This window comes from Pteropus medius, unplaced genomic scaffold (assembly GCF_902729225.1).
Source record: "Pteropus medius unplaced genomic scaffold, Ma_sr-lr_union100, whole genome shotgun sequence".
Classification (NCBI taxonomy): Eukaryota; Metazoa; Chordata; class Mammalia; order Chiroptera; family Pteropodidae; genus Pteropus; species Pteropus medius.
In genome coordinates this window covers 1,208,019-1,234,946 of record NW_024346150.1, presented here as the reverse complement: position 1 = coordinate 1,234,946, position 26,928 = coordinate 1,208,019, and the positions used below count along the sequence as shown (strand labels likewise).

At 40.9% G+C, this 26,928-nt stretch overlaps 1 protein-coding gene across 1 annotated transcript; it reads right to left on the bottom strand.

The window, feature by feature from the left end:
• Positions 1 to 1,084: 1,084 nt before the first annotated feature.
• On the bottom strand, positions 1,085 to 26,267 carry DCAF12 (DDB1 and CUL4 associated factor 12). Its single transcript, XM_039875549.1, has 9 exons — positions 25,907 to 26,267; positions 24,555 to 24,809; positions 12,639 to 12,845; positions 11,548 to 11,608; positions 8,100 to 8,293; positions 7,029 to 7,094; positions 5,737 to 5,899; positions 3,737 to 3,915; positions 1,085 to 3,185 (listed from the first exon to the last, which is right to left on the bottom strand). Exons 1-9 carry the CDS (start codon positions 25,982 to 25,984, stop codon positions 3,027 to 3,029), a joined length of 1,362 nt encoding a protein of 453 aa, XP_039731483.1. The 5' UTR covers positions 25,985 to 26,267; the 3' UTR covers positions 1,085 to 3,026.
• Positions 26,268 to 26,928: the final 661 nt, after the last annotated feature.

Here is a 26,928-nt window from a genome sequence, read left to right as displayed (position 1 = left end):
CCATGGAGGCCAGAGGCCCAGGCCAGGCCCACCCCACATCCCATCACCTTTCTCTGAGTATATTCCATGAACGTGAGTCCCATAGTAACCAAAAAATCTGAGGTTGTGAAGTAAAGAAGCGTGTCTGTTTTAATCTGTATGTCCCCAACATAATTTGACTGTGGGACATTTTGCAAATACCAATTACTGTTCCATGGACTGTGGATTCTAAAAACCTCACTTTGGAAAAAGCTAATTCTAGGATCTTTCCGAATGTGACTCTTCTGGGGAGCCCTCTCAATTCTTTCAACTCATTCACCAATCCCTTCCTGTTTTGCAGCCTTTAATCATATAGTTAGGTGCCTGTGTGAATCATGTTCAGAATCAGTCTCTTAAAGGCAGGTGCAAAGGACGGCTGTATCCAGTATGTCCTAGAAAGGAACAAGTGCATTGTGCCTGGGGAATAGGTTCTACTTTGCCTAGCTGTGGCCCTGCCCTGATGGGTTTTCCAGAGATGGCTGAGGAGTGTGGTATGATTTAGCAGTCTGCCTTTCTCTCAGCTACTGCCCCTAAACAGGCTCTGGGAAGAGCATCACTCACAAGGGTCCCTGTGTCCTCCGCTTACAAAGGGCAGCTAAGGATCTATGTCTTCAACTTCAAAAAAAATAATGTCCTGTTCCCAGAACACTGAGCAGCCACTTTCACATTCTCAGGGCATTCTCCAGAGGCAAACAGGTCCTATCATCAATCCTGGTTTGTGTAAGAGGAGCTGATCAACTTTCTCAGATCCATAGCCATTTAGAGGAAGGACTAGCATCTTCCCTCCTCATCTTCAGTCTATTTCTTTTTAAAGCACCACACTACTTTCTCTGGGCATATCCACCCTCAAGTGGATCCCAACTGATCTTGGGCTACAGCTGGGGACCAGGAACAAGGAGGTCTTAGTGTCTGTGTGTTTGCACTTGACCCATCTTTACTTTGAGGAACTCTTGTGTTTCCCTTATGCTCCAAGCAGTCCTAGTGCCCCAAGTTGACCTTCCAAATAGTCATTTAGGGCTTTTTTCCTGCTGCCTCTTGGCTAGACATACTCACTCAAACCAACCACTTTGCACTGGAATAATATTTATTTTTTTACTTGGCAAAAAGTCAAGTGCTACATTTTTGAGAACAAAAACTCAATCAAACGCATTACCCATCACAGAAGAGGGTCTGGCAACAGTACAAAACATCCTACTTAAGAACTTAAGATCTTTTTTTTAATATACAAGTTGGTTTAAAATGATAGAAGTTCTGTGAGAACTAAGAAATCTACAGCCTGTAGTTCAATAGAAAAAAAATTAAGACAATTAAAAGATCTACAGCATCCAGCATTTTGCTTAATTCCCTGTTTATAGCACCTATTTCTCTAGGTTAGAAGATGAGAATTCTTTAACTTGTGGTGTATGCATTACACCACCAAGACATGGTGACTTGTTGATTTCCTTCCCCATCAGCCCCCATCATCAAGGAGAAGACACTCTTTTTCTATTTCCCCACTTACACCCGGAGCAGAGAGGGATGACTGGGAGGCCAACTTAAAAACTGGAGTGCAGGAATAAATATGAGTTTTCCTTTCCACAATGGGCTGTTGACAGAAGCAGAGTATGTGCTTTGAATGGAGGAGGAATTTGTGGGTGGGAACAGCTGTTATCTGCAACATGATGCATAAAAAGCAAGGAATAACTGGACGTCATGGTCAGTCAGTTGCCTGCAAGTTTAAAAACCTCAGACTAAACAGAGTTCAAGGGAGGAACAAATTACTAATCACACCAATGCTTTCACATGCACACTGTTGCTGGCTGTAGGCCACTCCACACCATCCCAGAGCTGGGCCAAAAGAATGGGAGAGGCGGCTTCAACCCCAGCCCCACTGTACTAAGAAAACAAACGTTCCACACATGAAGCACTCACTACACACAGATAAAACCCCCGCTCGCCCCCACCCTCCTGGACTGAACCCAATTTAGAAAACAAGAGCAAAATCCATTGGGGAAATTAGAAGAAAGGCAAAGGAGAAGTTTCTCACCAAAGCCAAGGTGACTGAGTATGTGACTCTTAGCAGGCTTGACGTCCCCAGCTTCAGGCCCCTGAGACACCAGACCAGGCCTTGTTTGAGAGGGACGGGGAAATTGGGATGGGAATTCTCTTTAGCAAGTCCTACCAAGCCTTCTGCAGCCTCCAGAGCTCTATCTGGATGGAGATGTTGATGTTTTAGGGAAGTGGCCGCTGGCTAAGCAGATGGGAAGTTGAAGTGGAAGTGACACATACACAGAAGTGTTCTCACCTGGGGAACACACAGATGAGAAGACAGGTAGAGGATGGACAGCTTTGGAGTTCTGGCTCCAGAGTTCCCAGGAAGCCAGCAATCCAACTCAAAGGGTTCTCCTGGTGATTTGTTTTCCTTTCTGTTTTTACTTCCTATAATCAGTGTTGTTAGACTTCAAAAAACAAGATAAAGACTAGTCCCAAAGCTGGACTCTGAATAAAGTTGTTTCTTTTATAAATATTTTAATTACAAATAATCCTCACTCCAGGTAATTTCGATAACACACAGTACTTACAGGCACACAAGTTCACACACACATACGCACACATGCACAAACAGCCCTCAAACTTTCACAGAAAGTTTGACAGCAACCACATAATTGTAAAGTAGCCCTACCACTCAAGAGTGAAGTAAGGGTGAGAATGACTATGTCAGTCTAAGAAGCCAGAGTCTAGGGGAGAGTGTGTGTCACTTGAAGAAAAAATACAAATAGGAATTAAAAATGTTTGGTTGATAAGCCAGAAAGAAAAATTCTGATTAGCAAAAGGGAAAGGTAAAAACAAACAAAACTTTCAGATTTCTGTATAGCGCTTCTTCCTGTTAAGAGCCTAACCATAGGCAAACTCTGGTGTTCCCACTAAAATATGAGGGCCTCACACAATTGGAAAAAATCAAAAGAAGAAACAAGGAAACGAAGGATGGAAGTTAGTGTAAATCTCTGCATTTTGGGAGAGAGTTTTCATTAACTCCAGAGCCCAGCATAGTTTCCATGGAGCCCTGAAGGGAGGGGACCACCTGCCACAAAGAGTTTCGTTCCGGACGAGTCGTAGCAGTGGGTGTAAACAGCATTGGGGAAAAAATCAATGTCCGAAAAGTAATTCCTCCAGGTTTCATCATGATTCTATGGGAACAAAAAGAGACTCTGTTAGCACCTCTAGGCCATAGGGTAGGAAAAGGAGAAGAAAGAGACAGAAATGCTTTCTGGTCTCTTTAAGAAAAGAGGGTACTGTATCTGTAACTTAATGTCAGGAGATTAGTGCTCATGTGAAGAGGGGCCTTGTTATTTTTTCAACTGAACATCAGGAAGGAACTGAGCAGGCTGAAGAACTGCTATACAAACCGAAGGTCTTCTCATGACAGCTGGAACCAAACTCTTTAATAATTCACTGGTGGCCTCAGTGGGAGGTTCCTTCCCCTTCCTGCTCTGATATCACCTTGGGGGAAATCCTAGGTCAAACAGTATCTTATTAGGCCTGATTTCCTTCCCATGGACATACATAGACATAAAAGCAAAATCAAGGGAAAGTGTCTTTGGTCCAACGAATACCTCTTACTAATAAAAAAGTATGTGGGTGGGTGGGTGGTGTGTCAGTGGGGGAGAGAAGTGGGTGTGGAGAGCAGAGAATTTTTCTGTCATTCTACAGTAAGCATGTTGGGCAGGGGCTTACTTACCAGCCAGCCTTTGCCAGTGGTTAGTTTCAGATTCTCTCCTGCTAGTCTGGGTTTGGACCCGTAACAAGCTGAGAGCCTTTCTTCCAGGAATCTCTGAGCTCGGATGTCATAGAACAGCAGGGAGCCCTGCCCTGTGCCCACAGTGATGATATGCTCATAGAAGCTCACTGACCGGATCCCTGAGGGAGAAAAGTAAAGGGCAATGAGCAAGGGGAGAAAGCACTTGACAGTCTGCTAGTCTGAATTTCTCCAACACTGAGTTCACATGGTACCCCCGAATATCAGACAGTGCCTTTCCCATGGCAGGCATAGCTTATGCAAATGCACAGAACCCTGAAGCCATACTGTCATCCATATAACTAATAGGAACCTTCCCATAAGCCTCAGAGAAATACCAGATGCCTGATGATGCCCAAGATGCTTTTGGCCTAAGATCATAAGTGTTCCTCTGAACCTCCCTGCCTCCCCAGACTCACTCTGGAGTCATCTTTCATAACTCTAAGCTCTTCTTCATCATGTATTTTTAACCTATACTGAAACTGAAGGTAATCTGCATATATACAAATCATTACATTAATAAGACCTCCTTGTATTTGACCTAAAAGCCCTACCTTGGTACTGTAAGAGGTCTTTATCTGGTATTGTGTTATGAGGGTGGCAGACAGCCTAGAACTGAAGAACCCATGACAGCACTGTCTCTCACTTATAGTGTGAATTTTAAAATAAGTCACTTAAGCACTCTAGGTCATAGAGAAAATGCATCTGTGGATCAAATAAGTACATGGGATATGAAGATGTCCCTTGGCACATAAGAGTTGCTCAATAACATTTGTGGAATCGGTATTTCCTTATTAAGTATGAAGGCTACTCCTATAACAGTAACCAAAATCTCTTAGAACTTTTCAATGCAGATACCATTCCAGAGAAGCCTATTCTTTCCCTTGCTACTCTCATTACATACATTCTCTGTTCTGAAATGTGAGCATCTTAAGTATAACTGAAAACAAACAAACCCAAAACAAAACCACTTTTGCAATATCTGCATGAAAAGAAACACTGCAGGAGAGGTTAAATTATAATCCATATTGTGCCCTTTAGGGCTCTCAGGATAACACAGCCACATTTTTGCATAAGAAGGGGGACAAAGTGAGATGACAAAAAGCAAAAACAAAAACAAAACAAAACAAAACAAAACCCACTGTGTTAAGTTGGATGATCCAGATTCTGGTCCCTGGCTGTTCCCTGACCAACCTGTGTGATACTGAGCAAGTTATTTAACCATTTTGGGTCTCAGTCTCATCTATAAAATGCGGTTACTATTATCTTTTCCTACCTGCTTTCCTCACGGTTCTTGGAAAGATGAAATAAGATTCAGATAAAGGTATTCTGAAATCTTAAAGTACAGTACAAATGAGGGTGTTCTCCTACAGAATATGCTATTAAAGAAGGCAAGCTAAAGCCTAATTCATCCAGTGGTCAGAACTAAATGAAATATTTTCTTTGGTTTTATTGAGGTATTACTGCCATACAGTACACTGCACACATTTAAAGTATACAACTTGAGTTTTAACATATGTATATAGCCATGACACCAACACCACAATCAAACTAATGTACCTATTCATCATTTCAAGTTTCCTTATGCCCCTTTGTAAACTCCTCACCCCACCATGCCATTCCTTAGCATAAAATGAATTTTACAGTTTAAGCAGGGCCCCAGCAAAAAATTACTACAGGATAAAAAGTAGGACTCTGTGAAAGAACACGGAAATCACCAATATCCTGACTGTTGGCTTCCACCAAAGGCTTCTGTGGCTACACATCTGTCTGTGGTGTTTGAGGCTCTGCTGCCATATTTAGGTTTCCCTCTTGTGTCACCAAACATGTCTACTAGGTTCCATAACGATCGCTATACTTGTTTTGGAAACCAACATAGAAACTGAAGGTCAAAACTTACTGCAATGCAGCTATAAGCCTGAGGAGCACACTGGGACTCTTACCACTGCCTCTTTCCCTGGAGCAAACAGACTTGATGTTGTATGATGGCTGCCGTGGATCCAAGAAGGAGACATGAGCTTGGGAGCCTACTGCATACACTGACCATTCACTACCATAGGCCAGACACACATTCTCACGGCAATATGGCAGTTTGGTGGAGAGAAGCTGAAAACAGAGAAAAGAAATACACCCATTGCATTTCCAGAGAGCATACAGGAGGGCATTGTTAGATGCCCACCTCTGTGGGCTTTCCTCGTATACAAGCCACACAAAGTCAGAGACAAAAAGATAAGCCCTCATTAAGGGATTAACATCCTGCTCTAACCCAAGGCATGAGAGAGAAAGAGAAGGTAACTATAATAAACAATAAGATCTGAGTACTGGAGAAGACTGGGTAGGAAAAAAAAGTCAAGCTGGAATTAAATAATCAGAAGCAGAGAGAAAAGCCGAGGCCTGCAGGTTGTTTCCAGGGATAACCCCAGGGCACTAAAACCACTCTCTTCTCTCTGCCAGCAAGAGCCACCACCCTTCTCACTGCTCTTCAGATAAAGAGGCTGAATGCTGGCTACCCTCAGCCTAACTCCCAAATTGTATGGGAGTTGTACACTCTAGAAAGCACACTCATGGGACTCGTTCAAGCCCAGGCAACATCAATTAGTCTTAAGCCTGGATCCTTGTCATTCATGCAATACTCGGTGGGTGTCTATTGCATGGAAAGCACCAAGTTTATCAGAGGCTGCTCTGACATGAAAAATCAATAATTCCTAAGGCTCTACTTCCTTTTGAGAAAGAGTATCATAGAAGTAGCAAAGGACTCTGAGACAAGAGAGCAAATGATTTACAGGCAGACTTAACTTTATGCAAAAGTTGCTTGTAAATATACAAATTAAATTCATATTCTCATTACATGATTATTTCAGAGCTGCTTTATCTTAGTTTAATTGATCTTCAGTTGCCAATGGTTTCTAACCACTACATTTTTCTGCACTCACAACATACCAGAGTTAATTATCCATAAGCAAATGCTTAAATGCATTGTGGATCGGAAGACTGCTAGTTAAAGGAGCCTCTCAGCAAACCTTTGCAATGTGAAAGAATCACCCCTTCTGAACTCTTTAAAAAGACTTTCAAGAGAGGCACACTAGACTCAGGATTTCATGCACTGTGCAATCATATGCCCAGATCCTTGGAGCACTGATGCTTTAAGACAAAAAAGAAAAGGCTAATGGAGAATTAAACTATTTTAATCATAGGTGAATTTTTAAGTAAAACTACTAAGTCATATTCATCACACCTTAGACAGTGTATTTTCAGCCTTCCAGAGATGAAAGTAGCCATCCAGAGATACTGCTCCCAATTCCTACAAGAGCAATGACAAACAGGTTATACTGCAATCTGTACCAACTAACATACAACAAACAGTAAGCAGGGGAAGACCTTGAAGGTCAGGTCCTCCCATTCTTCATTCCTATCCTATGATGATCCCAGCATAGGTGACATAGATTATCATCTCATTATCAGCCCTATGTAATGCAGGCTGGACAGCTTATTAAATCAAGGGTGAGAGAACCCAAGGAGCAAGTCCGGTTTATAGCAATAACATAAGACACCCACAGTTCAAAAAGCCCTTACTATGCAATTATTCCCATGACATCCTGTTTGACAGAGCACACACATGAGGGATAGTTTCTTAAGTCTCAATGTAAGTGGAGAGTCTAAGCTTAGAGAGATAAGTATACCTCTAAGCCAAAAATATGGATGGGAGAGAGGAGGCAAAGGGAGCTACCCTTCAAATTGTGGCCTGATTCAGATTTTGAGAGAAGCCTATCTTCTCTTCTGGTTCTGGGTCTCCATCCCCACATAATTTATACCTCAGTTTCAGGAGATTTAGCTCAATGATTAGGTAAGACCTGGTGGCAGTGTTGAAAACAGGCAATGAAGAATGAAAAGAAACTGAATACCAAAGAGGAAAAAAAATGATTGCTTTCAGAGGCATGTATGAAAATCACACCCAAAATAGTAAAAACTGTCTAACATGGAAGAAATATCACCTCATTTGTTTGTAACTGCAAAGGCATATGCAAATGAGAGACAGTCAAATCAGAGTGGCCCTGGGGAAACTCTGGGAGGCTGACCCACAAATATGGACTATCCAGAGAAACATGGCAAAGCTCAATACAGAGGGCAGATCTCATAATGTTATAATTTCTCACTAGCATCTCTCGGCCTTCAAGACATGCTCTGTGAGCTCAGAACTGAGCTATGCAGGAAGCACTGACTTGGAGGAGAAGTGCATCTCCCAAGACATAAGCCAAGAAGTTGAAGCAAAAGAAATAGGCTTCAGGGACCTTTGGCGAGCTCATACCTTATTCTTGTTGTTGAAGGCCAGAGCACGAACTTTGCAGTTGTCAGGGTTTGTGTCCTCCTTGGGTATGTCCTTTAAGGCCTTGTGAGTGATGTGGGCATACACAGGGACCTGTGACACATTGTGCCTTGCATCGCTTCTAGTCAACACATCATCTGTCACCTCCCAGAGTCCCATAGAACCATCACGTGAGCCTGTAGGTCAAGGAGACCACAGATGTCAGACATACTCAGCTCTCCACGGGACAGTCCCACAGAAGCCAAGATGCGCTTTCTTAGTCTACCTCTTTTTGCATTATCCTCATATGAGCTGAAGCTTGGCCAGGTGGCCCACTCCATAACAGAGAGCAGCATGCATTTTAATAGCTACAACAAGAGGGTGATTCAACTAAGGTGTAGGAGTTAAAATGTAACATTGAAGCATAACATGGTTGGTGGGATTTTTCAAAAGAGGGTATTACACAGTTTGATAAAGCTCAGTAATTTCCCAAGCCAAATGCTTAAGTTACTGGGGCATGCACATACAGGTGATTTCTACTGAGCAGCAGGGTTATACAAACCTCCACTTTAGATCAGTGGTGCTTAAACTTTCCCAAGTCTTGTACTGCCCCGCCCACCCCTCCCACCCCCGATAGAAAAATACACAAAAACACTACATCATACATTTAATTTCAAGAAAGTTCATGGGCCTCCTGAAGGCTTTCCATGGACCCAGAGGGACCGCAATCCTTGTATTAAGAATGACTGTTGTACATAAAATGAATGCTTAAAAAAGATAGTTTTCCTTAGCAAACAATAATAAAGCACTTAAAAAAGTAAGATTTTTCCTTGAACTGAGTCCTGAATGCACTGCTGCTGGTAAGCTAAAATGGGATCACCTTTCTAGAGTACAACTGAACAATCTGCACCAATCTGCACCAAAACCCAGAAAGTTTGTGTTCTCATCTAGGAATAATCCACTATCGTAAGACCCATATACAAAAATGTTTATTTAGAATAATGTATAGGTCTAATAATACAGCTATGTTGAACCACTAAAAAAACAAAAAAAAAAATCAATTTTAAAATTCCTTTCTATAAAGTTATATGCCAACTCTCCTTTAAGACCAGAAGGTGCCCTTCCCTCATTTAAATCTCCTGAATGCTTTGCAGTAAAAATTGTCTAACAGGGAGAAATAGCAACCAATTTGTTTGCATCATAAGGCTTGTGGGCAGGGATTCAAAACATAGAGTTCATCATGTGTGAAATCTAGAAAGGGCCAGAGAGAGGGCACATCTGGAGAGCTACATATGGTTTATTATGCAAATTTAAAAAATAACACTCATAAATTTTATTATGAAAAACTTCAAACATCCTGAAATGTTGAATTTTATAATGAGTTGTATACTTATAACTATATTCTATCAACAACATTTTATTATTCTTGGTATATCACATTTGTACCCATATATCCATCTTCTATATGATCCCATTTTAACTAACTAAAAAAATATATTTATTAAAAAAAAGACTAGCAAGATATATTTCAGAATGTTAGCAGTGGTTATCTCTGGGTAGAGATGTTGTGGTAATTCTTATTTCCTTTTTTATTTATCTGTATTTTTAAAATTTCTTACGATAAACATGTATTACTTTTACAATAAAAAATTGAACTAATTTGGTAGCAACATAAAGATTAGATTGGAAAAGATAAAACTAAAAGCACAGGGAAAATATGGAAAGATATTGGGATAACTCAAGAAAGAGATAATGAGCAATCGAGTAGAAAAGAAATTGCTGGATCTATGAGATAATTTAGAAACTACTATCCACAGGGCTTGGTAATCTAAGGAGATTAAAGAGCCTAAGATGAATCTTAGCTCTCTGGCTGTGCACCTGAGTGGGAGGTGGGAGCATTAATCAATATATGTCAATGGGATGTATGTGTGAGACTTGAAAGGGAGATGACGCGTTTGAATATACTGATTTTTTGGCTTTATTGAAACATAATAGACAATTAATTGCTTGTATTTACTGAATATACTGATTCAGGGTTGATGCTCATCATCAAGTCTGAACATTAGCACTGGTTAAGAAGTACTAGCATTTTCCATATAGCAGCCGCTATGCATTATTTCATTTAATCTTCTCAATGACTCTCTAAAGTACACATAATCATTACCCATATTATAGATGAGGAAGCCCAAGTCTCAAAAAGCTTAAGTAACTTGCCAAAGATCATAGTGATAGGATCAGGATTCAAAGTCAGTTCTCTAATATCAGAGGCAATGTTCTTAAAACCCGCTATTACTGTTCAGGAAATGCACACTTGGGAGTTATCAGCTTGAAAACATAGGACACCGGTAGGGTATCTGAAAGAAGAGATGGGAGGCTCCCAAAGCCAAGGCCTGGCTCCCAACAACCAAATTTAGTGCAGGTTACCGACATATGAACAGTCCCCAGAGAAGTGACATGACAGACCCTATCTTCAAAGAACTTTCATTCCTTGGAAAGACAAAAGACAGGGATTCCAAAAGCTTCCAAATCACTCCTGGGTAATTTTGACCTGTGAATATGCTTGTTCATTGGATTTATTTTCCCGCCTGGCTGCTGTCTATTGCCTTACAAAGAATCTAAAGAAGAAATATTTATATTCCCTTAGCTTTGATAGTAGCAGTTTCAAGTATGGGCTTTGAAATCAGACCTGGATTCAGATCCTGACTATATCTCTCACTACTTTTATGGCCTTTGGCAAGTTATAGTAATAACCTCTCAGAATCTAAATTTTCTCATTTGTGAAATGAAGCTAATAATATAAACACTCTAGTACTGCTCTGATTATATTAACATGTAAGTACCTAACTTAACAGCTATCAGGGTTATTTTTATTTGGGAATCTGGAATGGGGGATTTTATTTTTACCTATGGGTATCCAGTAATAATAGTTAGTACTCTGAGCCTACTTCCTAAGCTATTGTGGGTATCCAGAAAGCATTTGTTTATCTCTAAGTTATCTTTTCTACATTCATTTCCATATTTTTTTTCTGATTGTTCTACCATTGAGAAAGAGATTCCCCCAATCCTATACAGCTTTTATCGAGAAACTTAATGCTATATAGTAAGTTGTACAGAAAATGATAATTGCTCCTAATACTTTATAGAGCACATCAACTTTCCAAAACACTTTAACAATCATTATTTTAATGAAGTCCCACAAAAATGTTTAGGCTAACATGCCATCACACATATTTTTTTGAAACAAAGCAGTACCTCCACTTTCCAGATCAGGAATACATGGTAAGTCAGAGAAACAGCCAACATTAGAAACAAGATCTCCTGGCCCCTGTCTGGTGGTCTGTTTACTGGGTTATTTTCACTGACACTACTAACTCTTTTCTTTTTATTTCCCCAAATTCTAGCCTCCTTCCCTTTCTGCCATACCCAATTCCCTACAAAAGGGCAATTTTACCAGACACGGCCATAGTGTCGTTGATCCATGCAATGGAAAAGATCCAGTCCTTGTGCCCATCCTTGGAGAGTAGGGAGTGACAGGTACAAAGAGGGGAAAAAAAATTAGTAAAATAAAGATTGTAACACATACTCTTGAAAAGCATACAAGTCTGACTGAAAATATTTTTGTAAAAATTATAACACTGTTCTCTGGTGATTTCAACCCATAGGTCATGATCCCACAATCTTTAAGTTCTGTCTTGAGGTGCTCAAAGTTAGAATGAAACTGGCATTCCTGTGGGCAATAAACATGTCTGATGGATACACAGCTCTGGCCTTCTATCTCTGGATGTCTTCTTTGGGGCTCCTACAATCACCCACCTCTCATCCCTCCAGCCTTGTCCTACCACTCTCCCCTGTGCTTTTTGGGACAACAGTTATAACTGACCTCTTTGCTGTTCCTTCTGTCCAGAACTCTCTTCCTCCAGACATAAGCATGGCTTGGACCCTCATTTCCTTTAAGACTCTCTGCTCAAATGTCATTCTTACATGAGGCCTTCTCTGATTATCTTCTGAAATAGCATTCTCTACCATACTCTCTATAGCTTTAGCCTGCCTTTACTCTACTCCATAGCACTTACCAACTCTGACGTTCTGCTGGTGAATATTTATTTGGTTTATATAGTTTACATATTGATTTATGTCTTCCTTTACTAGGATGCAGGCTTCAAGAAGATAGGGGTATATCTGCTCTATTCGCTGCTCTGCCCCTAGTGTCTAAAATAATGCCTGATCACAGATAGCTCAATAAATAGTTACTGAATAAATGATTTAATAAACCTTTCTCTCTGACTATGGGCAGCAGATGTCTGGACACTGACTAATCCACTGCTGCTGGGCCAAGGTGTGCTGCTCACCCCTGTCAACATACTTGATACTTCCTACAGGGAGCCCAGTCCCCATTCTGAAATCTCCTTGGCCCTGGAGTCAACGGAAATCCACAGGAAACTATCCCTTCCCAGGGGGCCTGTGGGAGGAGGGTCTATAGAACCTATCAAGCTCCGTTGGAAAATAAGGCTACCTCTAACTATAATTACAGGGGAAACTTACATCTCCCACACACACAGGATCTAGTGTAGGCAGCCGATAGATAGCAAGACTGTTGGGGTTGTCTCCTCCAGTGGCTAATAGTGTTCTAGAGGGATTCAGCTCGATGGCATGGATACCACAGCCCTGCTGGGTCACACCTCCAGGCTCCCGGTCCTTCAGAATGGGAATCTTGGTAATTTGGCTTGTCTGGACATCTACTACAAAGAGCTGTAGAGAAAAGAGAAACAGAACTGAACACAGTTTCTCTTAATGTGGCTGACCTTGAGTACAAACATCTATTCACTCAATTATCCATCAAACATTTACTTAATATCTACTACATGCTAGACACTGAGAATTATTAAAGGAATGATCAGGGCTATCAGTCAAATAAAATATGAAAATAAGAAAATATAAAATAAATAGGTGTAATATGCTATATGAATACAGTTTAAGAAGCAATAAATTTTGCTTGGGATTCAAAGACAGGTTCGAAGAGGACTTGCATTAGATTATGGTCCTAAAGAATCTGACTAAAGGTTTTCTGCCAATTTTGGCATATCTTATATATATCTAATTATCTACATATGCTTAGAAACAAAGCACAATTCCCAAAACACGTCATAACCACTATTAAGCATACCTATGTTACTAGATCTGGAGTGACCTGAGACATATGACAAGGTAAGATTATCTCACTGCTTGTCTCTATCACATACACCATTCTGTTCTATGCCTCCATGCCTCTGCTTATGCTGCTGCTTCCGCCTGAAATGCTTTTCATCTCTTTACTGATCCAGCCCCTTTTCATTCTCCAAAATTCAATGCTCAGGGAGAACCAGTCCATAGATTGAACTATGCCATTCAAATTCTTTCAGGAATGTAGAGCTGGATGGAGGCACTAGACTGTCTGGGTGGTCAATTCCTACCAAAGGCAGCCCCCAGAGAAAACAAAACAAGACAGGAAGCATGGCCATCCTTGGTTCCTAGTGCCTTTCCAATTCTTAGTTATTTCCTTCTGAATCCAGGACTATTTCTTGTTCTTCAGGTTTGTGAACTAGCCCTTCCAAAGAATGTGAATGGTTTTTTTACCCTTTTAAACAAATGGTCTCTAACCTACAGCCCTGCAAAATTAACTGCCCAATTACCCCTTTGTGTTGTGTGGGACAATGCATCCATAACATGTTAGCTTCTAGATGAGTGATTCCCAAACTGATTATTATAGTATAACCTGGAGAACTGTCTTTTTTTAAAAAAAGCTGCAAAACAAAAACAATTCTCAGGCCCTACCCTAAAACTCCTTCAATTAGAAATTACTGAGTTTGGGGCCAGAAAAATTGACCCTACCCCCCAGCCCCCTCAACGCAAGATCTCCAGGAAAATCTGTTGACTGTCCAGGTTTAATAACCACTGATTCAGACCCTTGCTATTCAAAGGAGTATTTGGGTGCTTGTTAAAAACAAAGAATCTTAGGCCCTATCCTAGATCTGCTAAATCAGAATCTGGAGTTTTCCAAGATCTCCAGGTCTGCTGAAGTTTGAGAAGCAATGAGGTTAACAGAATCTGCTCTATATACTGAGGGCGGTGACTTTGGTAAGACACAAGAGTAAACTGACCAGCAACCTGGAAATATCTGAGTTTCTCCTTTGGAAACTGGGTGCTGGCTAAAACTTCTAAGAGAGCTAATAAAATGCAGTGTCTAGCACAGGGCTCAGCACAGAATAGGTTCTTAACAAGTGATAGCTAATAAATAGTTAATACACTATTCTAACGTATGTTTGGTTTTACAAGGTGTAAGAAAAGCTTCTACACTCTATGAAAATATTTGATACAAGGGAGATGGAAAAATTGGTAACAGTTGGGTCTGCAGAGGCCCAAGAGTTTACGCCCAACCTCACCCCCATCTTTGCAGGGGAATGACAAAGCACCATGTGAAAGATAGAGCCCTTTTGCTTCTTTGAAGGAAGGGACAGTCTTGTGGAGGGGCTGCCACAGTACATCTCCCCAAGCTCTCTGACGAGAGGCCAAGTCTTCATACAGCTCCTATAACACTTCCCAGAATGGCACTACTCCACATTAACCTACTGGGATCCCTGCCAGAAATTAGCAGCATGGCAAGGTAAGCTTGAGGCTCAATGGTTCCCTGCAGTTTACATTCTAAGAGAAAAAAAAAAACAAAGGCCTTGTAATCAGGAAAACTGTTAAGACTAGTGAGTACATCTCTGCAAGCATGAATGTGGATGTAGACACACACAAATGTGTGTACAATGAAAGATCAAGGTGGCTTAATAAATTTTCTAATATTCAAGAGTGTTTAAGCTGGAGCCTAAAGGAGGAAAGAAAGCAAATCCACATAGGTCACACAGAAATTAAGATAAAGTATGCTGAGTCAGACAGTAAAAGGTAAGTGGGCAGCCTATGTTTGTTGAAAGTTGACGAAAGGAAATACAATTGAAATCAAGCAGATGAATCCATTCCCTATCCAAAATCCAGAAGATGGAGAGGAGTGAAAGGTAAACCAAAACCAAGAAACACAATAGAAAATAAGACTATATGTATCAAAAATTAAAAATGTATAAACTTTGTAATTCCAATTTTAGGAATTTATGCTAAAGAAATAACGATGGGTGAATAGTTTTAACTACAGTGCAGCAATTTTAAACCAGTGAAACACCACAGGGGATTGGTTATAGCCACATTCTTACTTCCTGAGCATTATAGCACAAAGACTTAAGGACAATATGGTTGTATATTTGCCCACTGAAAAGCGAGATCTCTCTGTAGGTGTTATTTTGAGCTCCCAAAAACTCCTTGTGTGACTGAGAAGGGAAACTCCTTTTGCTGTATGTTCCACCACTATATTTTCAAGCCCCTACTTCACTCTCTCTCCCTAGAGAAGATGTATAACACATAACTGTGTTCACTTTTTGTCTGCAAACAAAATAAGCAATGAATAGTAAATGAGTAAGGCCACTTTCACCATTACTTTAGGCTAAGAAAAAATAAGGTTCATCTAGCTGAAGTAATATTAAAAAAAAAAGTTTATTGATAATACTTTATCAGCAATAATGGAAATAAAAAATGCAAGAAAGATCATTCAAAATCCTGTCTCTTTTCAAATCATTTGTCAAGTTCCTGTTTAGTCCTTAACTACATGCATGTGTAATTGTGCATCACTATAATAAGCAGAAATAGAATTTTATATATCATTACACTTAACATATCAAATGCTTTGCATGTTATTACAGTCTTAAATGTTAACATCTGCATAATATCATGCAAATTTGATTTACCATAAATTACTCATGTATTCTATTGTTAGCATTTAGATAAAACAGCTTCCAATGACTGTGTTGGTAAAAAAAAGACTTTTCTCTTCCTTTGGATAAATTCCCTAGTTTGAAAATATTAGGTCCAATATTTTTAGGTAGTTCATTCAACAAATAATATGTACCAGGCTTTTGAAACATAATGCCAAATTACTTTCAAAAAAGGTTTTTGCAGCAATGTATATCTGTACTCATTCCACCACATCTTTATGAGAATTGGGTATTACTTTAATTTGCACACAGAAAAATATTTTGCTTTTATCTGTATTCCTTCTATAATGAAATTAAATATAATTTCCTATAATATACTAATAGTACTTCCTCTTGTATAAATTATGTCTAAATGAATTATTTTTCAATGTTTAAGCTATGTGACTGACAATCAAAAAGCAGCTATATGCAGGGTAGAGAAATGCTCACTTAAGTATACTGAGCTTGGCCGGAAATGCACCTAAAGCCTAGAACTATCAAACCACTGCCACCAATTCTGTCCTCATCCTTTACCACCACCATTAATTGCATCCACAATTTGTTAAGCGCATATTCTAGGTACTGTGTTAATTTATTAATTTTCTTCATGACTCTGCTACTGTCCATTTATTTTAAAGGTGAGAGAAGAAAGGCTTAGAAGATATCTGGCTTGTCCAAGGGCACAAAGCTAATAAGAAATGGAACCCAGACTCAACCCACAAACCTTTGAATCCAAATATACAATACAGAATGACTGAATCAAACTTGTTAGTATAAAAGCGGATATTTCTGACATGTTTACATATTACTCTTCTAGAAAAGAGATCAAAAACTTGGAAACTAATAGCCTACGATCTGACCTAAAAAAATAATGGGCAAATCTCTTATTTCATCTGTTCATGAGACCAGGAACAGACAAAAAATAAATAAATAAATAACCATTTGTTGAGGTTTCCACAGAGTGCGGAAATAAGATTTAATAACACCCTACTATCTGCTGGATGGATATCAACCAAGATGCCTACAAAGAAATTCTTCCAGGTCCATTAAATCTGATGCCTGCTCCTGTGCCTTGAGTGTGGTTGAGAAAATACAAGGAAGATTAAACTACTTGACTAGATTTAACAAGGTAGCAAAAAAATTATTGCTATATAAGAAAGTCTAAGGCAGCGATTCATATAAAAATATTCAGTTTGTTTAAAATGCCAATTCCTAGTTTCACTGAAGGAAATCCTGAATTAGTACTGGAAGATGAAGAAACTACATATTTAATATGTATTTCAAATGATTATGATGCAGGTGGTTCCTGAGTCATGCTTGGGAAACAAAGGCCTAAATGATCAGAAATCAAACATGCATCTATTTAAAAGAAGGTAGACTGGCTTAGCTCACGGAATTTTTAAAAAATTCTTTGGCATTATGGCAGCCATTCAAGTGATTAGGCCCAGGGTTGAGGAGGACAGGTTTTTAATGGAAGGGCCCAAGGAAAGCAGGAACCAACTGAAGTAACTAGACTGTGTTATTATTATCTATTCCCAGGCAGTTGGCCTGCCAGGCACCTCCAGCAAAACTCTGCTCTTGGCAACCCAGGTTCTCCCATCTTCCAAGGCTACAGGGCTGCAGAACAGGCCCTAAATTCACCAGGGACCAAGTGAGTATGAGACTCAATTCTCCAGATGAGAAAGATGATTAACAGAATTATTTGTTATTAAAGGCTAGATATGAACCAAAGGGAAAATAAAAAAAATTACCTAAGGAAAATTTAGTTAGCCTTGCCATCCAATTCCTCAGTAACTGAGTCACAGTACTTCTTGATGGCTGGTGCTCTGCATCAACCAAATGGGTCTATTCACAGTCCCTCAACACTCCTTATCTTCCTGACTCTGCTATGGAATAGACACCTCTGTTTCCTTCCCATCAGTTGAGGCCCCTTTCTCCTCTAGGAAATCCTCTCTGAATACCCTAACTATGAATGACTTCCTTCATGGAGCACTCCTGATTGGAGCTACTAATGAGGCATTTATGTTGAAATTAACTTTGCACGTATCACATCCCAGCTAAGCTAAGCAAAGGTCAAGATCCATGTATTATACATAATGTGGTAGTGTGCTTTTTACAGAAAAAATTGGTACCTCATCTTCCTGGAACATTAATCAGGAGACACAGAAAGATCTCCACCCTCCCTGAACACAGTATTTTCATATTAAGAGAATCATGATATATTATAGCATAAAATGCACATGAATATTTAAGATATTCTTGGAACTTCAAAGAAATTTCACAGTTGCTCAATACTGTCCAATCACCGAGTAGTCTTCTGCCATTAGGGGTATTTCAGTGAAAAATTCTGAGGAATACTTGGTGTAACATAAAGAATTCTGACAAGGAATAAGGAAAATTGAGGCCCAAACTTAACTCTGCAACTATCTCATTATAAAATCTCAGGCAAATCACTTTTCTCTTTTGAGTTTGTTTCCTCAACTATAAAAGGAGAAATAGAGGTCAGTGGTTAGGATTCCATTATTTTTATTATTTTATAGTCCCTTCCAGCTCTTCCTGGGATTTTTTATATCACTGCAACCCCACACTGGGTACAGTGTTTTGCTACACTGGAGAGATTCAATCAATGTTTATGGATTTAATAAATGCAAATACAAATCCCAAAGTTGTCCCACTATATTCTAGCCAATGAAATGTAGAAATATTACCCCAATTCCTTTCATTGTCCTGATGAGAATCACCACACCTAACAAGGGAGAGGGACTGGTGGCCTCCCTGAATCCAAAGGCAAATAAGGCCATTTAAATGAAATCAGCAGCCAAATTAAGAAACCAAATGTTAGCCCAATCATTATCCTGGATTCAATCCAGTTGCCAATTTTGGGTCAGTTTCTTCCTTTTATCTCCTAGACCAGGAAACAAACACGTGAATAGTTCCCTACTTAAGAGTCACGCAGAAAAGCAATACTCCTAGATATCACTAGGAAAAACTCATATTTCTCTACTCTTATCTTGAACCAGATTCAAGCATTGTTCCCATTCTAAAAGAAACTGTCCATATGTCAGCTTGAAAAGAAGTAAGACCTTGAAAAGACCTTTTTCTCTAACTGTACTGTCTATCAAGGATAGGGAAAAAAAAAACCCAGAGTACAGGAGTCAATCTGTTCACTCTCCAATGTCTCTAGTTTAAAACAGACTATACCTGAAATAAATGGCTCAGGTAGAAAAACTGCTTGCCTCAAGCTCTGCGGCAGTTGTCAACTGGGGGCATAACATTTAAAAATGCATGTGCCTGATTGTCACAATAACTGAAGGTGCAAGGGTGTGTGTGGGGGGTGGGGGTATTGCTGGCATCTATATAGCAGAGACCAGGAACGTGAAATACCCAGCAATATGAGGTGAAGTCCTAGACAAGGAAGAAACCATCGAAATACCATCATTATTGTTGAGATAGCTTCTCCAAATAAATATTTTTCCCCTCTTTGATTCCACGCCCCCACTTCCACCCCTGGTACCCCTGGGGTATGGTCCGTGGCTCTACCTGGGGCACAAACCCAGACGTGCTAACTATATTATGGAGCCACCCTCTTCAAATAAATTCTTTAATCTCTCCATAGAACTGCTGCTTAGGTCCTAACACTTTTTTTAAAATTAAAGTATAGTTGACATACAATAAGACCCAAACATTCTTGATCATTACTTTCCTCACATACAGAGAGTGACCTAAAGATTGTAACACACTACAGGAAACAGATTCCTGGGGCCCACACTCATGCCAATCTAAGCAAGGCCTTCCCAAGATGAAGACAAGTCAGAAAGGGGTAGCCAACTCTAACATCATCAAATGTGAGAGGCATAAACTTATTCCTACTACCTCTCTTCCTAAAGTCTTATAACACCAATTAAATCTGTAGAAACTTAGAATTTATGAAGCATTTCCATAATGATTTCCAATCTAGAAACACTTCTGTACATGTGTCCCAGCAGAATGAACTTGCCAACAGAACAATTCTATCACTTCTACATTTAAAAATCTTCCTCTCAAAACAGCAAAATATTCTGAAAATAAGATAAAGACTAATTCTGGGATAAATCTGAATATTTCCTACTAGATAGAGGATAACTAAATGCCATTAAACAATGGCTAAATAGCAGGTTACTGTCCTAAGTAGAAAACATAGATGGATCATACAGAAAGGCATACTGTTAACCTGAGATGTATATCTAGCAGGGCACAAGGAATTCTGCAAGCATTTTAAAGCATTTTCTAAAAGGTTGTAACCCCTTGGAAAAATAAAATAGTAAAACAAGGGGAATGAATAAAAAATCTGGCCAGAGCAAAACCCCACACTTCACCATATCTCTTTTCCTTTTGACTCAAATTGAGTTTCATATTCTGCTTTTACAATTTCAGGAATCTGAATATAAAACCCAGTGATATAACATTATAGCTATTCTCTCAACCCTAGTATCTACCATTCCACCCTACCCCCAAAATTTGGCTTCTCAAAGCTCTACTTCTCATCTGGCAGCAAACTGCAGCCCCAACTTATCTTGTCTGCTTCATTATGATCCACCAAATCTATCTGTGAAGTCAGGAGTATATCTCTGGGAGATGGTGAGAAAGAGAAAGGAGCCTTAACATACAACTTGGTACTATCAGCTAGCCCTTGGTGCCTTGGTGAAAATTTCACAAGAAATTTTCCTGTCAAAGTCCCATTTCCTTAAGCCTTCCTCCAGATCACCTTTGTAAAACCCAACACCCTCTTACTATGAGGTCCCATGGTTCCCTATGGTGTAGGTTCTCCCTAGGGGCAACAAGCAACTGTATCTAAGTCCCCGGGTAGTCTTTGGCTGGAGGGCATCAATAAACGAGAAATAAAATAAGAGTTCATATCTAAAATTAAATGCCCCAAACTCTGCACACATTATCACTCTGCCTATCACCATCCTTATCCTCAAATGGCCCCCCTCTCAAAATATCCGCTTTCTTAAATGGTTTTTGGTACTCATGTGGTTTTCCTCTAACTTGGTTTTTGGTACTCTCCTGGTTTTCCTCTAACTTCCCTGCTCCCTGGGTAGCAATTCTTCCTGGTCCACAAATATAGGTGCTTTCCAAGGTTCTGTTCTTAGCCCCTTTTTCAATATCAATGGTTCTTACTCATTTTTGGCTCACAGTATTTCTTTTGAAAATCTAAAGAGAACTAAGGACTGCTTCCTACACCACTCTCCCCACATCATGCCCCCCAAAACATATTTATAATGAAAAATTTGCAATTTTATGGAAGGTTTATGGAACTCAAGAGTGCCTTCTCTACCCTCTCTCCCATGGTAATATAACAATAATCCCGTATGTGATTCCCAAACCACTAATTTCAATCTTTATCCCTCTCCCAAACTTTAACCAAGTGAAAGCACAAAACTAAACTCATTTCTTCAAATCTGCTCAATACTTACTCTGCCATCCTCCCAGTTACCCAGGTTCAAGACAGCAGTATCAATTCCAACTTATTCCTTTGAATGAATTAAATCTGAGCATGTCATCATTTATAGATTCTGAGATGTCTTATATGTCTCCTCCTCACCTTTTCCCCAACATCCTGGTTTTGCACTCATTACTTCTTATCTATACCATAGTGCTACCATCATATAACTACTCTCTCTAAAAGCATTACTCCAACCGCGTCGGTCCCTGCTTCAAATCCTTGGGCCTTGTCTCTCTCCATTCCCCACAGAATAAAATCTTAGCTTGACATTCAAGGGCTTCCACAATTTGATCCTAATGAACCTTTCTAACCTTTCTCTCACAACTCTCTTCTAGACACATAAAGCTCCTGTCACAGCAGATTCTCAATATTCCTCATAAATGGTCAATACTTTTTTCCTTAAAAATCCAGACTTCCAGTTTCCTTTAAAAAGAAAAAGGAAAATCTACTAATTCCTAAATGGCAACAACTGGCTGAAGCCAAAAATGCCTTCTCTGGCTCTTTGCAGTTCCCACTACTTCTGTTTCGTGCCTAGCAAGCTTCTTTTACTTAGTTTTTCTGTCTGGCTCTGCACATAATCTGAGCTTGTAACCCTTAGCCAGGAAAATATATCTACTCATCCTGGTTCCCAGACCCATGTTCCAATTAAGGTTATACTACTTCTCCTTCTTTAAATAATTTAGTAAAAACATGGCCATACTTATATTATCAATGATTAAAATGTAAGCTGACCATCTTTGCCATTATTCCTGTGCTTACTGGCCTCCTAGTTTGAGTATCAGTCCACAGCACAGGGCAATTCCCACCCCAGGAATCAAGCTAAAGAAAAGTTTACAGAATGCTGTTTTTACTAAAGAGGATGACCCATTGCCTTAGCAGAGATTTCAATATTATAGCCCCAAGCCAGTTAACGTGGAATTAACCTGGCTTTAGAGCATTTGTGTACACTCAGTTAAATGCTGATGAATACCAACCAGCCAAGATAAAAACAGCTTCCAACCTACGGATACATATCAATAGGTTATTTTTAGAATATAAATGGTCAGGGCAAATTTTCCTACTGAATACATTTATACCATTTTATTGATGGTAAAATTTCAATACATTAAAACTTACTATTGAGACTCCAACTTGAAATCCTCCTCCCCTAAAATCTTCACATATTATCCAAAGACAGTTCTAATTATTTAAATAATTTTCCTTTCGTACAAACTGAGGGAAGTCCCAGGGAATGCCAAGAGCATTAGAAAAGGCTTTGAATTCACACTAATACTATTTTTGAATAAGTAAATATTGCTAACTTGAAGTATTCCCCCAAGATGTCCAGAGCCACCTTCTCGCACTGGATATTACCACTCCCATTTCAGAGATGGGAAAACAAAGGCACAGCTAAGAAAATTATTTTCCAAATCTTCAGAGAAAAGCAGTGTTCTTGATTCCCAGCTTTGCTTCTGGAAGCTAAGCAAAGAAAAACACTAACTATAAAAAGAAAACAAGCCCTTGCTTAAGCTCATGAGGACACAGGAAGACAGAAAGAGGTAGGTACTAGCATTAGGTTAAATTATTACTTAACATTCTCACCTCAAAACAGAGTCAATAATAAATGCGAGGATACTATAACAATTACTTCAGTTTACAATTCAGTGAGTAATATTTGCTGGGAAAAATACTACGATGGTATGTGTGGGGAGTGGAATGAATTCCTCCAAATAAGAGACCCTTTCTACTCCAAGCAACAATAATGAGTTCTCTTAAACCAGGAATGGCGGCCTGAGAGACTAGGAAAATCAAGTTTTGTACTTCCCGCCACTACTTAGTTTTGAAAGGCTCTGTATGACAAGCAGCCTTCAACAGAAGAGGAAATGAAAGCTTGGCCCCAACCACCATGGTATTATTTCCTTCCTTAAAACTCATGTTTAAATTTTTGCCTATATCCTTTACTTAACACTTCTCTTAATACTTAACACTTTCTTGATCTAGAGCAACCTTCACTCTTCCACTGGATCTAAGATGTGTTTCTGTCCAAAGGAAATTTACTCAGCCCTTATATTGCATACATACTCACATAGGGTGAGGTGAAAATGGGGAGAACAGCTAGGTCTACATCTGATCTTTTCTCACACTTCATTCAGAATCATTTCCCACCTCCATGTCCTGCCTCTTTTCACTTGCCATTCCTCTGACATTATGCTATTTGTTCCAATCCATATTCGATGGATTGACTTATTTTATCCATGCCTGTAATCGTGCTGGCTATATACCTTACTGATTTCCCCCTTCATTCACTTACAATTGTCTTCTAAGTCATTCTATGTAAAAATATTCTCCTACTCACACTTAATTTTTCTCTCTTCTGAATCCTTTTCAAGGAGACTGCTTTGCAAATAACAAACATGTATATACTGAAATACACCAAGAGGCACACATTCCCTGCCTTTTCTTATAAGAAATACACCTTTAGATTCTATTCCCTAAAAGTGTGCGTTTGCCAAGTGTTAAGAATTTCTACATATGTAGAAATTAGGCTAGCAGATAACACCAAGGTTTTCATTATCATGTAGCCTGAATTGTGCCCTGAGCATCCTTCTTTCTTAAGTCTTTCCTCTGAGGCCTCTGACTTAAAAAGAAACATGAAAAGATGAAGCCTAAAAAACTCTAGAAGCACTGGCATATCCATATGGCAAGAGGCCTAAAAAAACAGACTCCTCTGAGATTTGTCAGAAAAGAAATGTAGAGGTGAGAAAAGGAGAAGAAAAAGAGACAAAGAAGTCATCAATAGAAGGAAAGGAAAGGAGAGTAAGGCAATCTCCTTACAAGAGAAACTGATGGAGAAAACAAGCAATGAGAGGTTCTAGAGCAGACGTTCCCAAACCCCAGGCTGCAGACCGGTATGGGTACTAGTCCGGCAGTGGCCTGTTAGGAACCAGACCGCACAGCAGGAGGTGGGCGACAGGCTAGCAAGTGAAGTTCCATCTGTATTTGCAGCTGCTCCCCAGAGCTGGCTAGCATCACTACCTCAACTCTACCTCAAATGATCAGGCATTAGATTCTCATAGGAACACCGGTCCCAGGCACCAAAAAGGTTGGATATATGGCATGTGTAGCCATATATCCAAGACCTAGGAGAAAGCTAACATCCCCACAGATGCTTACCGTGTTGCATTTTGTGCCACACACCACTTGCCTATGATTCAGCCACTGAGATGCAAACACTTTATTAAGGGTCCCAAGGTGAAATTCTCTCTCCTTCAGGAGACTGGGAAGTTGCTGTGCTGCATAACCATGCAACACTCGAGAGTAGCTGGTTTCATTCTGTAGCCTGACTTCTCGGTTCTTCAGGTAGTACACTAAGGATCTCTTCACTGGGGGGAGTCTTTTTCTTTTGTGAAGGGAGTGATCCCAGCCAAACTGTAGAAAGCAACATTAGACATCAGAACTTTGGCTACCTTTCTTCAGAACAAGGGATCCTACTGTATCAGAGAAATAACCAAGAATTCATCCTGCGGGATTTGCATACAAAAGAAATACAAATACATTAAAACAGGAATCGCAACCCAGACAGTCCAGTTTAACTCTTCCAACATTGAAAAGATGCTGTTCATAGTCAAACCTACCTATGAGAAAAAAAGGAATGAAAAACAGGGGAATAGAAGCAGAGAAGAGGATAAAGGTTTACTAGGCCTTTAAGGAATGAAAAGATTCAGATCCCCCGAAGTTATCTTTGACAGGGAAGGGAAGGAGGGGCCCAATGATTACCATACCGATCTGGGCTGCATCTCTGCCCAGCTCCCTTCTCCCTCTCTGCCTGTACTCCCCCCGGAGCTTGGAGGATGCAGCCCAAGGAGCCAGACTGGGGTTCCAGGTCTTCCAGGATGCACTATCAATGGCCACCCCCCTGTCACCAGGCCCGCGCTCCAGGCAGTTGTAGAATTCGAAATATCAAACACCAACGGGGTGGGAGACATGGTAAATCAGAGTCTTCATTAGCGTCCAGCAAGGTTTTCCCCTCCAAAGAGGAATGGATAGGGATGATATCTGGGAACTACTGTTTCTTCTAGGGGTCTGAGTGCCAGCTCAAGGCTTGGGTATTCATAGGGAGACTCTTTCCCATATTAGACGCTATCATCCACGCGGGAGCCCCTGTAAGGAGGACTTCACTCCCTCTTCCCTTATCTTTAGGGAGGTTTTGTTCCCGATTCCCCTCCACTTCGGTTTCCCTTCCTTTATATCCCAGATTCTGGTTTCTCTTCAAGCCCCAATCCTGGTTGCAGGCCTTCCCTGGAATATGCCCCATTTTCAAGTTCCCCTTTAGCTCCTTATCCCTTCGGCCTATCTGCCCTATAGTGAACTCCTGATGGCTCAGCCCTGACTCTACAGTCCAGGGCTCTGCTCTTGTGCCCTCTGACTATAAACCTTGGATCTCGGTTCCGGTTCTCCGATCTGCAAACTAAACCCCTGTGGGTGCCTTGGCCTTAAGACCTGGATCTCAGCTTCTCAGCTCTCACCTGCGGGCCCTGAGCGTCACTCCCAGCTCCCGGCGAGGCTGGCGCTTTCCGCTTCCTGCTAACTGCTTTCCGGGCCATAGTGGGCAGCGCCACCGCGGCCCCGCAGCCACATGGGGCGGGGGAAGAGAAGGATAGCAGGACAGCGGGTCATATACTGGGCCCCGGGGCCGCGCACTTTAGTGTGCCCGGCCCGGAAAATGGCCCGGACCCGGGGCGGCAGTAGAAAAAGGGGAGGCAGGCAGAAGGGAAAGAGGGAGGGAGGACCGGGGCTGGGAAAGGGAAGGGGAAGGGGAAGGGAAAGCAGGAAAACAGGAACGAGAAGCTTTCCGACGACCAAGTCTGGAAAGGACGGCGAGCGGCTTGAACCAAAACACCCCCTCCCCCTCGCCCGCGCTTCGTCACTTTTGCGCAGGCGCACTTCGCGGCTTTCGCCAACGAGACGCCCCCGGAACTAGAGGGGCAGGCTTTAGAGCTTGAAGGTTAGTTCGCGGCTGTTGCTTAAGTACCGCCCGCCTTTTTCCAACGGTCGTCTGGGGGCCGCTGGAGGTGAGTGACCTGGGGCCAAAGGAATCTGGGTTCTAGCCGCCGACCTTGAACCCCTGCCCGCCCATGGGCCTCAGGCACCCGGAAATGAGGACGACTAACCCCGCTCAGGGAAGGAATCCCTCCCAAACACATGCCTTTATCTGCCAGCCGCCACTGGTTATGTATCTCTCTTCTACCGCCGCACGTTTCCCCGAACCCGTCACACACCCAGCCCTGGCCACACACCGAGCCCTGTCGCCAAGGGATGGACACTGTGGGAGGAGGCAGAACTCTTTCCCTTCATACCCTCTAAGTGGAGTCCGGCACAGAATCCATGCCAGCCTGCCAGATTTAACCGATGCATAGAACCTGCCCTTCCCAGCACGGCCAGCCCAGGCCGCACCCACCTTTCCACCTCCCTGCTCGGCGCGGCCTCTGGTCGCCCTTTCCCCACCCTCGAGGAGCCCTGAGGCTTGTTTTCCACTCGGTCGCCTTTC